Genomic DNA, 18,119 nt, shown 5'->3' on the forward strand with positions numbered 1-18,119 from the left:
CCGTCTCAGCTCCCTACTTGGGATGAACGGCATTGCATGTGCGTACTTTTGGCTTCCTTACATGAGGAAAAAAAAGTACCTAATATTGTGAATCTCATTATGCCTCCTCGGGAGCAAATAAATAGCGTTGTAACATTGCTTCTCTGTTGCTGTCCCGCCGCGGAGCCACAGGGCGCGGTCTGCTGACGCCACCTTGGAGCTGCCACTGGCCGGGCAAGGTCGGCCTGGCTTACAGGCGGTGCGTACAGCGGCGTACAGGCGGCGTACAGCGGGTGAAGCGGGTTACCTACAGCGCAGCCGACCCTCTGCGCCGGTACAGACCGCCCTCTTTTTTAGGTACCTTCCAGGCCTATCTACGCCGCGTTGGCGCGCTGCGAATTACTTACCTACTGTTCTCGCCTGGCCATCTGCCATGCCAGCTTACCACGGCCGGCTCCTCACGTTAGTCACCCGTCCACCACCATACCAGTAACATTATCCCGCTCCAGCCTGCCGACGTGCATCCCACGCCCAAGTCACGCAACGGCGACAATCCTGAACGGGCAGCGATCGGGCGCCATCCCTCCATCCGCTGCCTGTGGCTGCTGGCGGTGTGCTTTTTTTTTCTTGTTTCCCACCCGCACTGTTCCGGGTGGCTCCAGGCGAGGCCTGCCTCTACTCTGCCTCCGTGCCTCCCTAGAAGCAAGTGGGTGGCCGGCGTCACGCCTGGGTCTCGCCCCAGTGCGGCATCGCCCTTCGGCGGTTGACCGCGAGGCTAGAGCTGGGCTGGGCTGGACGAGGCCGCGAACAGAGAGACATGGACATGCGTATCCGTAGGGCATGAAGCTTTCCTGCCGAGTGTTGCCGGAAAGGCACACGGCCGGGATAATACAATCGCGGCGACAGACCGTAATACTCGCTTACCGAAGACGGTGTCTTGAGCGCTGACAGTATCGACGAGATGAATATTACGCTTGCGCTGCGAGTCTGACGGTCACTGTTTGGGTCACTCGACTAACCAGCCAGCCAGAGAGCAGACTCACCTCTATTCTTGCTTGGCGCCAGCCTGTCAAATAAGCAAGCCCGGGTTGGCTCGGTCATCACTAGCTTACTCGTACACCCACTCCAGCTCACTCGTTCACACGCCTCATCACACACCCCCCGAGCCCGCTGGATCTCACCGTCTCTAGCTCGGCTCACCTAAACGACTTCTGCCAAACGAGCAGGGGTATCGGATACGGGTCCGACGCCACCAACCCAGACTCAGATCTTGTTGTCCGCCTTATAATATCCCCAACGCCGCCCGCATCCTGACCCGGTCCCTGCTTCGCTTCCTCAAGTATCCTCACTTCCACGCCGATTTACCATTGAACTCGCCAGCTTCAGTAACGACATACGAATATCGCGATACACAAACGACAGTACAGAAAGCGTTACATCACCACACCACACAATCACACCGTTGCCCGTCATGGCTACGTTGGCGCCGCCCCTCTCGCCGCGGCAATGCACCGGCTTTTTCGAACTACCACATAAGAAATGGAGACGCCGTAGAGTCACCACGGATCTCATGCAACAAGAAGAACGCGATAGAGTCGCCCGCGAGGCCGAGCTGGAATCCAGAGCCCGCGCTTGCAACTTCCTCTCAACCTTCCTCCACAGCTCTCCCTGGACAGACCAGCTCGACCAAATAACCATCGTTTGGGACTGTGTCCCTTCCATGGAGGAACTTGAGTCCTATGGCGAGCTGGACGAAAAGGAAGGCACCCGCAACTGTCGACGACTCTTCAAGGCTGTCGTCGTCTGGGACCAAGTTGGTCACCTGCTCTGGCAGACACTCAAGGACGCCGCTCAACAGCAACAGCAAGCGTCACCTGCCCCTCTGCCCATGGCCATGGAGCGCACTTCCGCTGATATGACCGATGCTTGGTGGCATGCGCCGCCCGACAACTCGTTTCGACGTGGCTCTCAGGAAACTTCCAACTCCAGCCTCGCCTCGCGCGGCTCTGGCGCCACCAACCCCTTCTCGCTAGAACGTGACTACAGCACCTTCTCCTCTCTTAGCAGCTCACCTTGTGATAAGAGCTACATGGCTTCTGCCTGCCAGACTCGCAAGCGCAGCGACTCCCTTTCGGCCATGATCCCCCGCGCCATCTCGCAAGGCTACGTCTTTGCTGTCAAGAAGACCTTTGGTGCCTTCTCTGAGAAGCAAACTGTGTAAACACGCAGCGAAGCATCTACCGCATTCCACTTTACGACGTTACGATATCATCATCATCCCTATGCCACAATTTCTTTGCTTTCTTTCGTCTATTTCTTTTGTATGGGTTTCGCCGACATCATCTGTCGGCTGCTGGGATTTGCGCGGGGCGCTCATCGGCTGGTAGCATAACGGAGCGGGATTTTGTTTAAAAAGCTTGAAGTGCTCAAGTTGTCATTGAATTTATTTATACCCCGCAAGACAGGGAGGCATTAGGACCGGCGGATGCAGAGCATTTGCGCCAACATTGTATAGCTAATCGACCATGGAGTCCGATGACTCTTTTCTCATCCTTTAATCTCGCTCATGTTGTATCACTGTGACTGTCAAACAATAACAAACAATTCTCTTCAATATTGGCTCGCACATGTAATACTTCGTGATTCAATAAAAGTCGTGTTGCTCTTGAGTAGCACAGCCTGTTAGCAGCGCCGGCTGCCATGGCGCTGCCGGCTAATCCTCGGTCGCTTCGACAAGGTTGGCCCGTGCACCGGTGTTCCTGTGCCACCAATTGTTGTGCTGTTGTGCCTGCGGGTGGGGCACCAGTGCACCAGCTAATCTTCCCCGGCGCGACGAGGCTCACTGGTTTCTTCTTAAATTCGTCGCCTTTCACTGCTTCTTCAACTTTTTGCGCCGCGATTCGTTTGCAGTGCTTCAGCATCACCTCATCGCAGTCGCATACAATTATTTATGCTATTCCCTTTTTTTCTTCATAACTGGGCCGAGTGCGCGAGTATCTCCCTCTTTTGATTCTAGCAAACGCTGGCGTGCCCAGAAGGTGATGCAGAGCTTGGTCGAGCTCACCAACTAGGGACGACGACATGGCGGCCGCCGCTGTTGATGTCGGCTACCTTGCCGGTCACTTGGGTATTGACCAACCCGTCCTCACGACCTTGACGACCGAACCGACCGTGGATCTCGTCGCGATTCTGCTGCAGGCTGTAACAAACAAGGCCCACGAATTTGATGCCCTCTATGCCGACAAGCTACAGACGGACATAGAACTGGAGAACGCAGTTCGAAGTTCCGAATCTAGATCACAGGCTTCCAAGTCTACCGCAGAGCAAGCTCTAAAAGACGTGGAACAGGCAAGGCAGAAGGTCCAGGAAGAGGGTAAGCTTGATGGAAACACCACCCTACAAATGCATCGTCGGCTAATCGTAGCTTTTTTTCCTTGGCAGAGACCAAACGACAAGCTGTGGAAAATGAGCTGCAGCTTCTCAAATCAAAGAGCTCTGACCATGACGCAGATGTCAAGGCGCTAAACGACAAGATTGAAACACTTCAGTCATCAAATCGTGCCAACCTGGCTATCATCGAGGCGAATAGCAAGCGAGACTCCACTCTTTCGGAAGAGCTCACAAAGCAGCATCAACGCAATGTCGAACTCGCGCGCGAAATCACCTCGCTGCAACAATCCGAGCAAAATGCCAAGGGTCAACTCAGCAGTGCCAAGTACCGCGAGGACTCGATCCAGCAGCAGCTTGACCTCTCCCGCGGCAACGTCGAATGGCTGGAGAATGAACTGAAGACCAAGAGCGCCGAGGCCCTAAAGTACCGCAAGGAGAAGGGGGCCCGCATCGCCGAGCTCCAACGCCAGGGTGAAGATGCCCTGTCCCAGGTCGATTCTCTCAAGCGAACCGAAAAGCAGCTTAGAGATCGGCTCTCAGCCTTGCAAACAAAGGTTGACGACACCTTGGTTAGGATTCAAAAGCAAGAAGAGTCCTTCGCTGCCACGGTGGACAGCTACAAGTCCGAGCTGGAGGATCAACGCCGCCTAGTTGACATGTCTGAGCAGCTCAGCCAAAAGCACCAGGACCGTGTTCATGAGCTCGATGCGGAGAAAGAACGTCTAAAAGACAATTATGAGAATGAATTGCGCCGCGTTCGCACTGAGCTAGAGCAAGAGAAACAAGCTGGTGCCGACCTGGAGGAGCGTATTCGCAAGCTCGAGGGTGAGCTTGATGAGGCCCAGGTCCGTTTGGAACATGCACCACCCCCTGGATCTGCCCCTCAGACACCACGCGCAAACGGCGGCGCCCTTGTTCGTGCGGCATCGCCATTTGCGACACCAGGATCCGTTCGAAACAAGACCAGCATTACCGGCACGCAGGCCATTGACCAACTGTTCCACGTTAAAGGTCAGCTCGCTAGTGAACGGCGCCGAAACCAGGAACTGTCGGATGAGCTCGACAGCATACTCGGAGCACTGGAAGCCAAGGCTCCTGAAATTCAAGAGCTTCAATCCGAGTCTGAGATGCTCCGCAATGAGATTGGTCGCATGTCAGAGCTTTCGCAGCAGAGCTTCGAAGAGCGTGACGTTGCCAGAAAGGCTGCTAGAAAGGCAGAGGGCTTGCTGAATACCTCTCAGTCAGAAAACAAGATCCTTCGCACACAACTCCGTGATCTTGGCACGCAGATTCAAATGCTGGTCTTCAATGCTTATGCTCTCGAAAAGGGCGTGGATCAGCTCAGTGACGATGAGATTTTCCGACTGAAGCAACTGGAAAAGGGTGAAGTTACCGAGGAAGCGCTCGCCGACATGTCTGATACGCACCAGTTCATCACCCAGAAGCTGGTCGTCTTCAAGGACATTCAATCTCTCCAAGCCAAGAATGAAGATTTGCTTCGCATTACTCGTGAATTGGCGGAGCAGATTGAGAGCGAAGAGGCGCTGGCTGCCAAACACCAAGCAAAGGACGACCATGATAAGGTTGAGAAGCTTGAACAGGAGCTCGTCCACATGACGGAAGAATCCAAGTCGATAAAGACGACTTTGGAAAGCTACAAGACCGAACGAGACATGTTCCGTCGTCTGCTTCAGCAAAGAACTTCCGGCGGAGATGAAGCATCCATGATGCGCAGCTCCTTAGACGGTCGCCTGCCTCTCGCTAGTATCGAGTCCGGGGAGCAAAACGAGACTCTCAATGAGGCCCTCCGAAAGCTCCAAGCCGAGTACGATAGCTTCCGTGAGGCTCAGGATGGTGTTCGCAAAGACCTTCGCAACCAGATCGATTCACTTTCCGCTGAGCGCAACGTCTTGCAGACTGAACGAATTAAACTGCAGGGTGAGGTTCGCCTGGAGTCTGAGCGTCGCGAAATGCTTCAGGGCAACTACGTGGCTCTACAAACCGAAAATCAAGAACTGCAAAAGCGCAGTCAAGTTCTTTCTGAGACAGCAGCCAAACAGGATATTCGCACCCAGCAGGTGGCAGAAGAGCTGATTGATTCCAAGGGCCTTCTTGACAGCGTACGCAACGAAGCTGCCAATCTCAAGGCCGAGAAGAAGCTGTGGAAGGATATCCAGGATCGCATGAGCAAAGACAATGAAATTCTCATCGAGGAGAAGAACAGACTCGGAAACTTACTCGCAACTCAGCAGTCCCTCGAGAATGAGCGCAATATTTCGGAATCGGAGTCGCGTAGGAAAGCGCAGGCGAAAATCGAGCAACAGGAGCAGGAGCTCAGCGATATTCAGCGCAAGCTTTCCCAAGCCGCTGAAGATGGCAAAAATCTTCAGCAACGAAAGGAATACGAAGCCCGCGAGGCACAAAAGCGTATTGATGAGCTCATGACCAGCCTCGGCCAAATCCGCGAAGAGCATATCAGCGTCAAGACCACAAAGGATCATCTCCAGGCGCGCGTGAACGAGCTCACGGTGGAACTGCGCAACGCAGAGGAGCGTGCTGGTCGTCTGGCGCCTCGCCCAACTCCTAGACCTGCTGCTGCTGAATCATCAGAGTATCAGCAAGAGCTTGAAGCGCAGGTCCAGACGCTTACGAACGATGTTGCAGAACTGCGCCGTGATCTTGCCCTTGCCAACACGCAGCTAGAGAACGCTAAGGCGCAGGCTGAACAGTATCGTGAGCTAAGCCAGAGCAACGAAGATGCCCTTGAAGACCTGCGTGCCTCCCAAGATCAGTATAGAATCGAAATGGAGGCATTGATTGCGGAGAAGGACGCCAAGGTAAAAGAGCTTGGACAACGCGTCGACGACATGTCTAGTGAACTGTCTCGATCCAACACTGAGCTCTCTTCCTTGCGCGACACACAAGGCGAAGTGGCTCGGAAGTACGAGGATGAGAAGGCAATCCTCGAAGAAGAAATTTCGCGCCTCAAGGACGACAGCGCCAGACACCTTGAAGCTGTTCGCTTCCATCAACAAGATCTTCGCGCCCAAGCTGACATTGCAACACGCGCCCAACAGGACTATGAGCAAGAACTGGTTAAGCATGCCGACGCTGCCAAGCTCGTTCAGCAGCTGCGCAACGAGTTCAATGAGCTGAAGAGTGAGTCGGCGACTCTGCGTGCTGAAGCCGATTCCGCCAAGGTCACCCTTGCGCAGAGTGAGTCGTCTTGGGAAGATAGAAGACTCCAGCTTGAGCAGGAGATGGCCGAACTCAAGACCAGACGCGAAGATGTCAATGCGCAGAACAAGCTTCTGCATCAGCAACTGGAAAGCCTAAGCACACAGGTCAATGCCTTGCAGCAAAGTCGTGGACGAAATGGAGATGAGCAGGAGTCTGCTGTCGTGGCTGGTGCAACGGATGCTATGGAGGGCCTCAGAGAACTGAATAGCTATCTCCGCCGTGAAAAGGAGATTCTCGAGGTCCAATACGATCTGAAGACGCAAGAATCAAAGCGTCTGCACCAGCAAGTGGAGTATGTTCAGAGCCAACTCGATGAGACACGCCTGAAGCTTGATCAAGAACGCTCGCAGTCTACCCATAGCGACCGATCCTCCATGACCCACCAGAGCCTGATGGAGAAGCTGAATGAGCTGAACCTCTACCGCGAGAGCAGCATGGCTCTTCGAAGCGAGAACAGTCACCTCAAGGATCAGATTTCTGAACGCAACATCAAGATTCAAGAGTTGGAAACAAAGGTCCAGCCTCTTGAAGCCGAGATCGACAATCTCAATACTCAGAAATCTTTTCTGGAGGATGAGATCAAACAGATCCATGAGGACCGCGATAGATGGCAGAAGCGCACAGAGGGCATCTTGACCAAGTACGGCCGCGTTGACCCTGCAGAGATGGAACAGTTGAAGAACACTATTTCGGATCTACAGACGGAGTGCAGTACCCTCAAGGAAAGCTCGCAGCCGCTGGAAGGCAAGGTGGCTGAGTTGGAGGCTGCTCTCGAAGCTGAGCGGTCTAACTGGCAGACAACGCGCTCCAAGATTGCGGAGCAGTTTAAGGAGCGGTCCAGGAAGATCACTGGGGAGAAGAATGACGCGGTCCAGCGAAATCAGACACTCCAAGAAGAGCTTAGTGCCGCTACCGCGAACTTGGAGGCTGCCAATAAGTCGGCAGAGGACGCCAAGAGCCAGCAAACCGCTTTGGAGAAGCAACTCGAAGAATCCTACCAACAGTTGGAGCAATTGCGGCAGCAATCGCAAGCTGATGGTAGTCAGGGAGGGACTGCATCAGTTGAAATTGGTGGCGATGCTTCTGCCTCTGCAGACGTGGTGGCGAAGCTCGAGCAAAGCCTTGCCGATGTTCAAAAGGAGCTGGACTCGGTCAACGCCCAGAAACTCAGCTCTGAGCAGCAATTGGACGCCCTTCGTTCTGAACTGCAGACTGCTGTCACGCAGAGAGACGGGGCCCTGAAGAAGCTGGAAGAGGCTGGCGAAGGCAATGAAGGTTCTGTGCAGCCTGTGCCTGCTGTTGCGGGCTTGTCGGATGAGGAGAGAAAGACGCTGCAAGCTAAGATCACAGCTGCAGAGGCTAAGGCTTCCGAGGCTCAAGCCAAGGCTGCTGATATTGAAGGCAAAATGCAGCAAACTATCCGAGAACGATCCGATAGGATGAAGGATGCTCTCAACAACAAGCTCAAGGAGGCTCGTGCCAAGATGGATGCAGAGTTCAAGAAGAAGGACGAAGACCTCCAACTTCGCCTCGAACAAGAAAAGCTCATTTGGCAGGCTGAGCATAGCAAGCCAGCTGGCGATGCCAGCGCTCGTGCAGAGCCACCTGCGACCCCCGCCAAGGCCGAGGCTTCTTCTGTGCCAGCTACCCCTGGTGCCAACGGCAGCGCCTCAGACCTTTCGCAGCTCGACGATGCAGGCATTCGCCAATTCCTGTCAACCAATGCCACGGCTAAGAACATCATTGCCTCAAACATCAGAAAGCGCGTCGACAATGAGAACGCAAAGCTGAAGGCGGATTTCGAGGGCAAGATGAAAACCGAGGTCGACGGGAAGATTGCAGCCGCGCGTGAGCAAGCTCAGCTCATGGAGTCGAAGAAATCGACCTTACGCATCAACATGGCTGACAACAAGCTCCGCGCTGCAAATGCTAAGCTCGGTGTAGTTGAGGCGGCAGCGAGCGCAACCCCCCAGAAGCCCGTAGTTGAAGTTTGGGAGATTGCCAAGACCACGCAGCCTCCCCCGCCACCGGCGGCCACAGCCGCAGCTCCGAAGAACACGCCGACGGCAGCCAACGTTGCGACGCCAACGAAGCACACCCCAGCGAAGCTTGCACAGCCAGCAAAGCCGCCAGTGACGCCAGCAACACCCACCGGAGATGCGCCAGCTCCTGCTGGCAACCCCTTCGCAACTTCTACCAACAGCAATGCAGCTGCTCCGACGGCAGCTAACCCGTTTGCTGTGAAGACGGAAGCAGACAAAGCAGCTCCTGCGGCAGCCCCCGCGGTCGCAGCTGGAGCCGCAGCTGGTACAGCAGCTCCAAGTGGTATCCCACAGCCGCAGCAGAACCAGCCTCCTCAACGGTCTGGAATTCCCATGCCGCGTGGTGGTGGCCGCGGAGGACGCGGAGGTACATATGTGCATCCTGGCCAGCGTAATGCCAGCGGTAACCAAGAGGGTGGCGCTCCCGCAGCAGCAGGGCGTGGCGGACGCGGTGGTGCACGCGGTGGGCGTGGCAACATGAATCCAGGCGCTGCGGACTTCCAGCCCGGAACGAAGCGACCAAGGGGGGATTCTGAAGCCGGGGCCGGTGCTAAGAGAGCTAGAGGCGGCGGTCCCCATTAGAAGATAGAAGAGAGTACGCCTCTCAACTGGGGGAGCCGGACGGAGAAGGTTATAGACGAGTGGAATAACGGATGTAGCCTGGAATCTGTATTATGATGATATCTGTTAATGGGGGGAAATTGCTTGGTTGCTTTCAAGCCTGGACGGCGCGGCATATATGTACAATCTGTTCTCGAGAAACGAGATGTGAATTTGACACTTTAATTTTTCTTTGTTTTTCAACGCTATTTCCCAGGAGCCTGCTAGCCGTGACAAGCGATGGATCTCGGCTGATGAAGCAATATCACTGATACGAGACAGATGAAGGATCTGACGAACGCGCATCTTGGTGAGTCAATTCTTGACGAACACGTAGCGCTCTGTAAAAATAAGACTCTGAATCTGAATTCGAATGTTTAATTCAAAAGCAGAGACTGAGATAAATGATATATGTGACAGTTGAGATAGCACATATTGTTAGGGTGTCTGTCGGTGGATCGGTGCAGGTGGCAGCGATCGCGCCGACAGCCCAGAAAAATTTAGTGGCCCGCCTACATGGAACTTTTTTTTTTACAGCTCTCAAGCTCAAGACAACAAAAAAGTCAACAGATACAGATTCGACACGCGACGGGTGCATACTGTACGAATCATACGAAGCATTGACTCTGAACCCAAATTTCGAAGCGCAACTACATGGCTCCGCCGAACAAAAAGCGCAAGCAACAGTCGGCCGTCGGGCCCAATGCGAAGCGCAGCAAAGGCAAAGGCGGCAAGGCCAGCGTCCCCCGCCAGCGTGTCGAGGATGCTGGCTCGCTGGCGTGGCAGACTTTTGGTGAAGAATTCGGCGTCCTGGAAGTCATTGATGGCGTCGACGTCGTAAAGGAAGGTGACCGTGTGTCCTTTGTCGTCGCAGACACAGCGGCGGGCAAGGCTGCGGTGGCCAAGGACCAAGAGGACGACGGCGACGACGGCGAGGAATTCGAAGGCTTCGCTGACGACGATGCTGATAACGATGTAAATACCGAGATCAACGAGGCAAGCACGACAGATGCCACCGCGAAAACACAAGATGCAAAAAAGAAGTCGGAGAAGAAGACGAAAAAGAAGATGGCGGTGCCAAATGCGCAAGACCACAAGCTGGAAGCACAGACTGGCAAGAAGCAAAAAAAGAGCGCACAGTCAAATTCCTTTGGCGCGCTGATGAACGCGAATGACGACGATGACAACGACCTGAACCTGGAGAACTGGGTTGCGCTGAACCTCTCACCAGCGACCGTCTCGGCCATTGGCAAGCTGGGCTTTGCCAACCCGACCGAGATCCAGGACCAGTCCATCCCGCACATCATGGCCGGCGCCGACGTCATCGGCAAGGCGCAGACCGGCTCCGGCAAGACGCTGGCCTTTGGTATCCCGATTGTCGAGCGCTGGCTGGAGCTGTACCGGGGCGACGACGCGACGCAGGAGGAGAACGGCGAGCAGCGGCAAGCCAAGCGCAAGGGCCCCACGGCGGTCGTCCTGAGTCCCACGCGTGAGCTGGCCAAGCAGATTGGCGACCACATCAAGGCCCTGTGCGATGGGCTACCTACGGCGCCGTACGTGTGCGTGGTGACGGGCGGGCTGAGCATACAGAAACAGCAGCGGCAGCTGGAAAAGGCCGATATTGTGATTGGCACGCCGGGCCGTCTGTGGGAGGTGCTAGACGGCGACATGAAGCTGCAGAATGAGTTTAAGCGCATCCGCTTCCTGGTCGTGGACGAGGCCGATAGGCTGTTCAAGGTTGGCCAGTTCAAGGAGGCAGAGCTCATCATTGGTGCGCTGGATGGCCGGGACCCAGAGGCTGACTCGGAAGACTCGGAAGACGAGGAGGATGTTGATGATGATGAGGATGACGAAGATGGCGATGGCCCGCGGTCTACTAGGCAGACACTCGTCTTTTCGGCGACGTTTGACAAGGACCTACAGACCAAGCTGGCAGGCAAGAAGCGCCCATCTGCGCAAGGGACAGACGAGGAGAAGATGGCATATCTGATGAAGTGTCTGAAGTTCCGAGGCCAGCCCCAATTCATCGATGTCAACCCTGCTAGCCAAATGGCCACGGGCCTCCGAGAGGGTCTCATCGAATGCGGTGCTATGGAAAAGGTACATTCCCCGCGCCGACAACATCTTTCACAACCATATTCAATGCTAATCAATATATAAAGGATCTATATCTCTACTCGGTTCTGTTTCTGAACCCCGGCCGACGAACCCTCGTCTTCACAAACTCCATCTCTGCCGTCCGGCGCGTCGCCCCCTTCCTGCAGAACCTCAACATGGCCGCCCAGCCTATCCACTCACAGATGGCCCAGAAGGCGCGCATGCGCTCCCTCGAGCGCTTCACCGCCACCAAGGGCTCCATCCTGGTCGCCACCGACGTCGCCGCCCGCGGCCTTGACATCAAGGAAGTCGACCTCGTCGTGCACTACCACGTGCCGCGCAGCGCCGACACGTACGTGCACCGCTCCGGCCGCACGGCGCGCGGCTCCCGCTCCGGCGTCAGTGTCCTCCTCTGCGCGCCCGACGAGGTGCTGCCCACACGGCGCCTCGCCGGCAAGGTACACGCCCGACGCAGCAGCAGCAGCGGAAGCAAGCGCGAGCACTTCATCGAGACGCTGCCCATGGACAAGCAGATTGTCGCGCGGCTCAAGCCCCGCGCCGACCTGTCCAAGAAGCTCGCCGACGCGGTGCTGGCCAAGGAAAAGGCCCACAGCGAGGACGCGTGGCTGCGTGACGCCGCCGACGAGCTCGGCGTCGACTACGACGAGGACGAGTTTGACGCGACCGCCAGCGCCGGCTTCCGCGGCGGGCGCGGCGGCGGGCGCAAGCGCAAGGACAAAGAGGCCGCCGCGCTGAGCAAGGCCGAGATGGGCGCGCTGCGCGCCCAGCTGCGCGAGGACCTGAGCAGGCGCGTGAACCTGGGCGTCAGCGAGCGCTACATTGCGGGCGGGCGCGTCGACATGGCCAAGCTGCTGAGGGAGAAGGAAAAGGCGACGAGTGTGGGCGGCTTGTTCCTGGGCGGGGATGACTCGATGGGACTGGGCTTTGGCATGAGACTGTAGATAGACATGATACCAAGGAATGGAAAAGAAAAATATGCATATATGTTAATAGACGACTGTGCCATTCTCCTTCTATTTAGAAGAGGTTTGGAAGCGCTATAGTTCCTGTTCAATCTTGCTATGGTGATCAGTGGTTGAAAGCAAAGGCAACGGACCCCAGTCGCCATCGTAGAGCCTATCCAGAGTGCGATTGTACGCGTCCCACCGGACCTCCGAGTCCGTGTCCATAATGTGCGAAGCCGTGCTGTGCTGCGACTCGCCTCGGTCGGCCGTCCGGGCTCTCTTGGGCGCCAGGGAGGGCGACTCATGCTCCAAGTCATCCGCGCCAAGACTGTCAGAAAGCAATCTCCGCGCTGGCGACGATGGTGGCTGCATGGTGGTGAGGGACGCTTGCTCGGATGTCTGCGTATCGTGGGTGTCGTCGTCCTCTTGTGGCGGAGGAGGGTCGGGATAAAGCGCTTGTACCATTCTGTCGTAAGCGAAGTCATTGCCGGTGCAAAACTCTCCAAAGTACGATGCGATGGAATGGCCTGCAGAAGACACGGTCAGTGTCGGACATAGTTTTTGTTATAGTTTCGCTCTCTGCCAGAAGAGTTATGCATACCCTTACGCCACCAATGCTGCGCATCCTCTGTGCACGGCCATACGTCCAGCGGCTTGAACGCGTCGACAAAATGACAGAGCTCTTGGTATGAAGAGTGCCGGGCATAGGGGAAACGAATCACTCGCGGCAGACCTGGAGCCTGCGGCGTAGTGGCCCCAGAACTGAAGTCATCCTTGCGTGCTAGCATGCCTCCCAACTTGTGGATACTTGTTGTGAGGCGTTCTCCAAACATTTCCATTGCCAGACTGAGCGGCATGTCGCGTCCCGAGGTGATGTTATGAGCCAGGGATTTGAAAAACCCTTCCTTGTCCTCGCCAATGTCTTTGAGTCTAAACACAACGGATGAGCGATTGCATACTTTGTTCAAATTTGTAGTCACGGGAATGCAAATACAAAAGAACTTACAGTTCCTGAAGCGCGCGGACATCTTGCTTGGACAAGGATCCAAGCTCAGCATCGCGCTGAAAATCGTTGCCGCCTCCGCCTACTCCGGCCTCGGCAATATCTGTCCCATCTACGAGACGCGCAACAATCGGCTGTATCTTAACAACGTTTGGTTGGCTCGCGACAGAGCAGAGGTGGCCCTTTTCGCAGCTGTGGAAGCGCACACTCTCGTCCGCTGTCAAGCAGCCCGGATGCCATGCATTCCCGCACATGTATCCTATCAGCGACGCGAAGCGGTGGTCACCAGTCTTGCTTGACAATGAAGTATATATCCCCATTTTATACTCGTCGACGTGTATCTACCAGAATCAGTATAAATGACAAGAAGCAATCGAGGTTAGTGGACCAACCTGAGACTTTAACGCTTTGGAAAGAGCCAGCCAAACCTCCTCGTAGCCATATGTCCAGGTTTGGAAATAAAACACCGTGTCAGGTGGATATAACGCCACTTTTTGCAGTAGTTCTGCGATGCCCTCTCGCTTGGTTTGAAAGGGGACATCTTCTGTGAAGGATGTGTCGAGGTAGATTTTGTGCAGTCTGCGGATGCCCGACGTATATTCGATCAAGGCTGGATGCCTGGCAATCGAATTGACGAACCACGGCTCGCTTCGTATGTCGCCAGTATACAGGACTGCCGTGCCATTACGCTCGATTACTGCCGTGGTCAGACGCTTGACACAAAACACCAGTGTCAGTCGCTGGCATAAACTCACAGAACATGACAGCCCCAGGGCAGTGATTTGCATCGAACAGAGTAACCTGTATCTCCAATTTCGGTGCCAGCTCCAGTGTTGTTGGCGTCTCTAATGGGATCGGTTTCTGGTACGACAGTAAGCCACCCCTCAGGTCCACGTTCCCAGCCAAGGCTGCTCACCAGCAAGCTGCTCAGATGCTTGTACGTCTGCTGCCTCGCTTCCAACAACCCCTTTGCATAATTGATGCGACATGGGTATCGCTCTAGTCGCAGTAGTATCTCTCGAGTGGCGGCCGAGCAATAGACGCTTTGGCGCGTTAGCTTTCCGGTGCACGGTGAAGCCAAACGGCGATGATTCCTTACAAGGGCGACCGCAGCGCATCCAGCCCAGCGAGATGATCACTGTGAATGTGGCTGAGAAAGCATGCTAGCGGCGGTGATTGGCCTTCGACCCGACGAAAAAAGTCAACTTGAGTAGAATGGTCAATGAATGCTTGTAGAGGCAATCTACGGTGCGTGAACAGGCTTACTGCGAATTTCCGGAAATTCGGATGCTATGCCGCCAAAAGTGGACATTGTCTAGGTTGCTACATGTCAGTCATCGGTGTGAAGAATTTCGCAACATTTCCATATCTTTAAAAATGATGCTGTTCCTCCTTTGCGCGTTTGATGATGCCAATGTAGAAGCTGGGCTTGAAAGCGACGCTGCTACGTAGCTAGGAAGCCCCCACTTGTTGATAAACAGACACTTCAGTAACTTTAAAACAACATGCCATGTATTTAATATCAAAACAAGTAAAATTTCATCTGCAGGGCTAATCAATGCACATATGCACGTTTTATACACTTTCAATATTTCCATCCCCCAATAGCGGCGCGCATCCCACTCCGCTAGTCAAAGTGAATGCGCCAGAGCTCACGATCACAGCCAGACTGGAAGTCACTGCGGGTGTGCATCATCAAGATGTTATCGCTGACGACCATGTCGCCCTTTTCCCAGGCGTGATACAGGGCAACGCGGCGGTCATGCAGAGTCTCGTCAATGGCTTCGCACAGCTTTGCGCTCTCTGCCGCAGAAAGGCCCTCGATCGCGATGTTGGTGGCGTCGAATTTCGTCTTGGTCTCGGGCCAAGGCTCGTGGTATCGCAAGCATGGCTTGCCTGTCACCGGGTGTGAAGTGACCAGTGGGATTCCCGTCATGGTGGTCTGGTCAAACGACGAGGTCGAGACTGACCAGGTCTTGGTCTTGAGGTCCTCAATATCGACCCACGACGGCAGGTATCGGAAGAATGTCGTGGAAGAGGAGAACACCGTAAAGCCCGTGTCCTTTGGAGAGGCCGACGCGCCAACGAAGAATTGAAACTTTGGAGGCACCGAGATGAGAGCTTCCTCACCCTGCTCGTTGATCTGCTTGACAGTCTTGAAGAGTCCGTCAAAATGGAATGGCATCCACTCGGCCGACAAGACGTTGTTCAAGCCGGCCGTGTTGGCGCCCTGGTCCTTGACCTCAAGGATGAGGCCAAATTTCCAGGGGAGAGGCGTGCCGAATTCATGCGCCTTCTCCACGTACTGGTCGCGATCGATGGTCTGCGCAAAACCTCGCATGATGATTGGAGAGTTGTGCTCCGCGAGTGCTCGGACCTTCTTGGCATCGACGTCGCGCATAGAAAGTGCCTTCTTCCCGCCCTTTGGCGTGATCAACCATCCCGACGGGTAGATGGGCTTGCAGTCAATGCCGCCCTTGCCGTCGGCCCATGAAAAAAGATCAGACTTTTCGCGGAAATAGCTTGGTCTGCCGTTTTCGTACACCAGTTCAAGCTTGTCGTCCTTTTCCAATTGAGAGCGCGGTGCAGTCTGGACTGTTCCGTCCATCATGATTGCGGCACTGCAGTGCCATGGCGTGGTGAACATGGTCGTCGTTGGCAAAAGGCTAATAGACAACTTGGTGGCACCCGTAGAGGGGTGAATAGATAGACGGACGTAGTCGCTATATCGCTTGCGAACCGCGCTTGCAAAGGCCTATAGACATTAGCATTGGTCTAGACTTTCAAGCCATGTTATTACTTACGTCACCACGCGCCATCATTTCACGCGCAATGGCCTCGATGCCGCGTTTGAATTTAGTCTTGGATCGGTTTTCGCCAATGGGATAGACATGCTCCAGATCGGTCTCCAGAAACTTGATGTAGCCTCTATATGTGAGGCATACGTCTTCGCTCTGGCTAACCTCTTTCCAGTTCCAGTCGGGACGGCTAAATGTGTTGAGCAGTGCGCGACGAAAGTTTGTTGCGTTGGAGACATATGTAATTTCGTCAAGCTCATCAGGAACATCGATCGAGACCAGATCGCGCAACCGAGAGAACGCGATGTTCGTGTACTCCTGGTCAACGGCGAGTTTGCGCAGCGATTCTCCGTACGACCAGACGTCTTTGTCCGCGACACCTAGTAGATCTGAGAGCAGTGTTAGAATCGGATATTGCAGTGCGCCTGATAGCAGGTCCAGTATGCGTACCATTATATACCAGACCGTCCGAGATGATTGTGAGTTTCGCGCCAGGAGCATACACTCGCTCAATAGAAGCGCAAAGGCCATTGAGGTGGGAAAGTGCCAGGTCTTCAGCCCTATCAGGCAGCTTTCCAAGCACCTTGGAAATAGAATTCGGAGACTTGAACGGAAATGCTGGGAGGCACATGGGGATCACATCTCCAGCCTTGACATGGCTGTAGATGAGCGCGAGGAACTTGAGCGCGCCTTCGTCGGCTTTTGTAGTTGCGTTTGAGGGTTTGCGCAGGCGATAACGGTCGATGATCTGGAGAACTTTGGCTGCAATTTCGAGAGACGCAATGTCAACCTCCGCGTTCATGGGCGAGGCGGAGGAGAAGACGGGAAGCTTGGCCGCCAGCAGCGAAGCTTCAGGTTCGTCCATGGCCATCTTGGGTGGCGTTTGAGGAGGAGAGTTGGGGGCGAGAATACCCGAGTCTGTCGGAGTGTTTGTTACTGCCATTGGGAAAGGATATCTTTAAGGCTGGAAAAAAGATTGAAACGGTTTCACTGCTTGATCAACAACAGCACTGGATAACAAACTCGGCCAGGGCTACTTCAGGCCAAGCTGGTATATATAGATTACAATGTCACGAAACTACCGGTGAATTTTTTTTTCACCGTTGCCAATACTACTAAAGATGCAACACGTATCCGTAGGGCAGCGCAGAGTCAGCTGGCGCCTCGTAGACCACTCCATAGTTCGAAAGAGGCAGGCCAAGGAATCATGGCGGGATGGCCGCAGGGGAGGCCTTGAGGGTATTGTCCCCACGCAGACGCACCGCAAAGCCCCCGGGGCTGACGAATCTGGATATATGCCCTTGGCTACTGATGAAGAATCGCAGGGTGACCGATAAAATTGCGAGTTTCCACTCCGTGGAGCGTGGGATTGGGACTGGGGCCGCGACAACTAAGACCAGAGGCTATGCTAAAACAATTTAGTCCGCAATTGCCACAAAAACCGACTCGCGCTGATGGCGAGAGAATAGAATGTATTGCTCAGCAAGGTGGACAGATGAAGAAAACAACATGTTTTGCATTAGAAACCGTGAGCTATAGCCCGAGAGCTATTTTTTCCCTGTCATCAAAAATCGCACGAGTCCGATGGAGATTCGTTCGAGAGCCTCGCGTCGTCGCAAAGCTGCGAGTCAAGCAAGGGTGGTGGCATACATTTGTTAGTTCGTTCCTGCGCATTGTGACAGCCTGACGGGCGGCACGGGCAGGATTTTACCACCCTCCTTGGTAGAGCATCTAGCGCGTGATGCCTGTCAGCAAACACCCGTATTCCTGCCGAAAGCAGTCATGCCGCTACGCCGTAATTTTCCCAAGTGTCTTGCCTCTACAGTCTACGCCTCATTCTGCAACTTCCGTGAGGCGCTAGAGCATTAGCATGCTGGAAAACGCCCTTGTTTGATGGTGAAAGACCAGCTTCGAGGACAGATCTCCCGGCATGTCCGCCAAAGATGGAGCTGCCGCAGAATCACAAATCCACGGTCCTGATAATATCATGTCCCGAATCATGGCG

General features: G+C 54.7%; 5 protein-coding genes across 6 annotated transcripts; 3 read left to right on the forward strand and 2 right to left on the reverse strand.

Annotated features, from left to right (window-relative positions):
- Positions 1-1,450: 1,450 nt before the first annotated feature.
- On the forward strand, positions 1,451-2,200 carry LMH87_003343 (uncharacterized protein; the record flags this gene model as incomplete). Its single annotated transcript, XM_056191951.1, has 2 exons — positions 1,451-1,792; positions 1,844-2,200. 2 exons carry the CDS (start codon positions 1,451-1,453, stop codon positions 2,198-2,200), a joined length of 699 nt encoding a protein of 232 aa, XP_056048131.1.
- An 860-nt stretch (positions 2,201-3,060) lies between these two features.
- On the forward strand, positions 3,061-9,233 carry LMH87_003344 (uncharacterized protein; the record flags this gene model as incomplete). The annotated part of the gene is made up of 2 exons (XM_056191963.1): positions 3,061-3,352; positions 3,421-9,233. 2 exons carry the CDS (start codon positions 3,061-3,063, stop codon positions 9,231-9,233), a joined length of 6,105 nt encoding a protein of 2,034 aa, XP_056048132.1.
- A 672-nt stretch (positions 9,234-9,905) lies between these two features.
- LMH87_003345 (uncharacterized protein) lies at positions 9,906-12,310 on the forward strand (the record flags this gene model as incomplete). The annotated part of the gene is made up of 2 exons (XM_056191975.1): positions 9,906-11,351; positions 11,414-12,310. 2 exons carry the CDS (start codon positions 9,906-9,908, stop codon positions 12,308-12,310), a joined length of 2,343 nt encoding a protein of 780 aa, XP_056048133.1.
- A 96-nt stretch (positions 12,311-12,406) lies between these two features.
- LMH87_003346 (uncharacterized protein) lies at positions 12,407-14,628 on the reverse strand (the record flags this gene model as incomplete). Of its 2 annotated transcripts, XM_056191988.1 has the most annotated exons (8): positions 12,407-12,840; positions 12,915-13,243; positions 13,320-13,657; positions 13,709-14,013; positions 14,072-14,177; positions 14,233-14,359; positions 14,416-14,521; positions 14,583-14,628. In XM_056191988.1, 8 exons carry the CDS (start codon positions 14,626-14,628, stop codon positions 12,407-12,409), a joined length of 1,791 nt encoding a protein of 596 aa, XP_056048135.1. The 2 variants fall into 2 exon arrangements, with proteins under 2 accessions (XP_056048135.1, XP_056048134.1); XM_056191987.1 differs by lacking the exon at positions 14,072-14,177 and having other exon boundaries at positions 13,709-14,029.
- Positions 14,629-14,943: 315 nt separating this feature from the next.
- LMH87_003347 (uncharacterized protein) lies at positions 14,944-17,057 on the reverse strand (the record flags this gene model as incomplete). The annotated part of the gene is made up of 3 exons (XM_056191999.1): positions 14,944-16,071; positions 16,121-16,503; positions 16,565-17,057. The coding sequence occupies 3 exons, from the start codon at positions 17,055-17,057 to the stop codon at positions 14,944-14,946; spliced, it is 2,004 nt and encodes a 667-aa protein (XP_056048136.1).
- Positions 17,058-18,119: the final 1,062 nt, after the last annotated feature.

The sequence above is a fragment of the Akanthomyces muscarius genome, chromosome 2 (genome assembly GCF_028009165.1).
Source record: "Akanthomyces muscarius strain Ve6 chromosome 2, whole genome shotgun sequence".
In the NCBI taxonomy this organism is placed as follows: Eukaryota; Fungi; Ascomycota; class Sordariomycetes; order Hypocreales; family Cordycipitaceae; genus Akanthomyces; species Akanthomyces muscarius.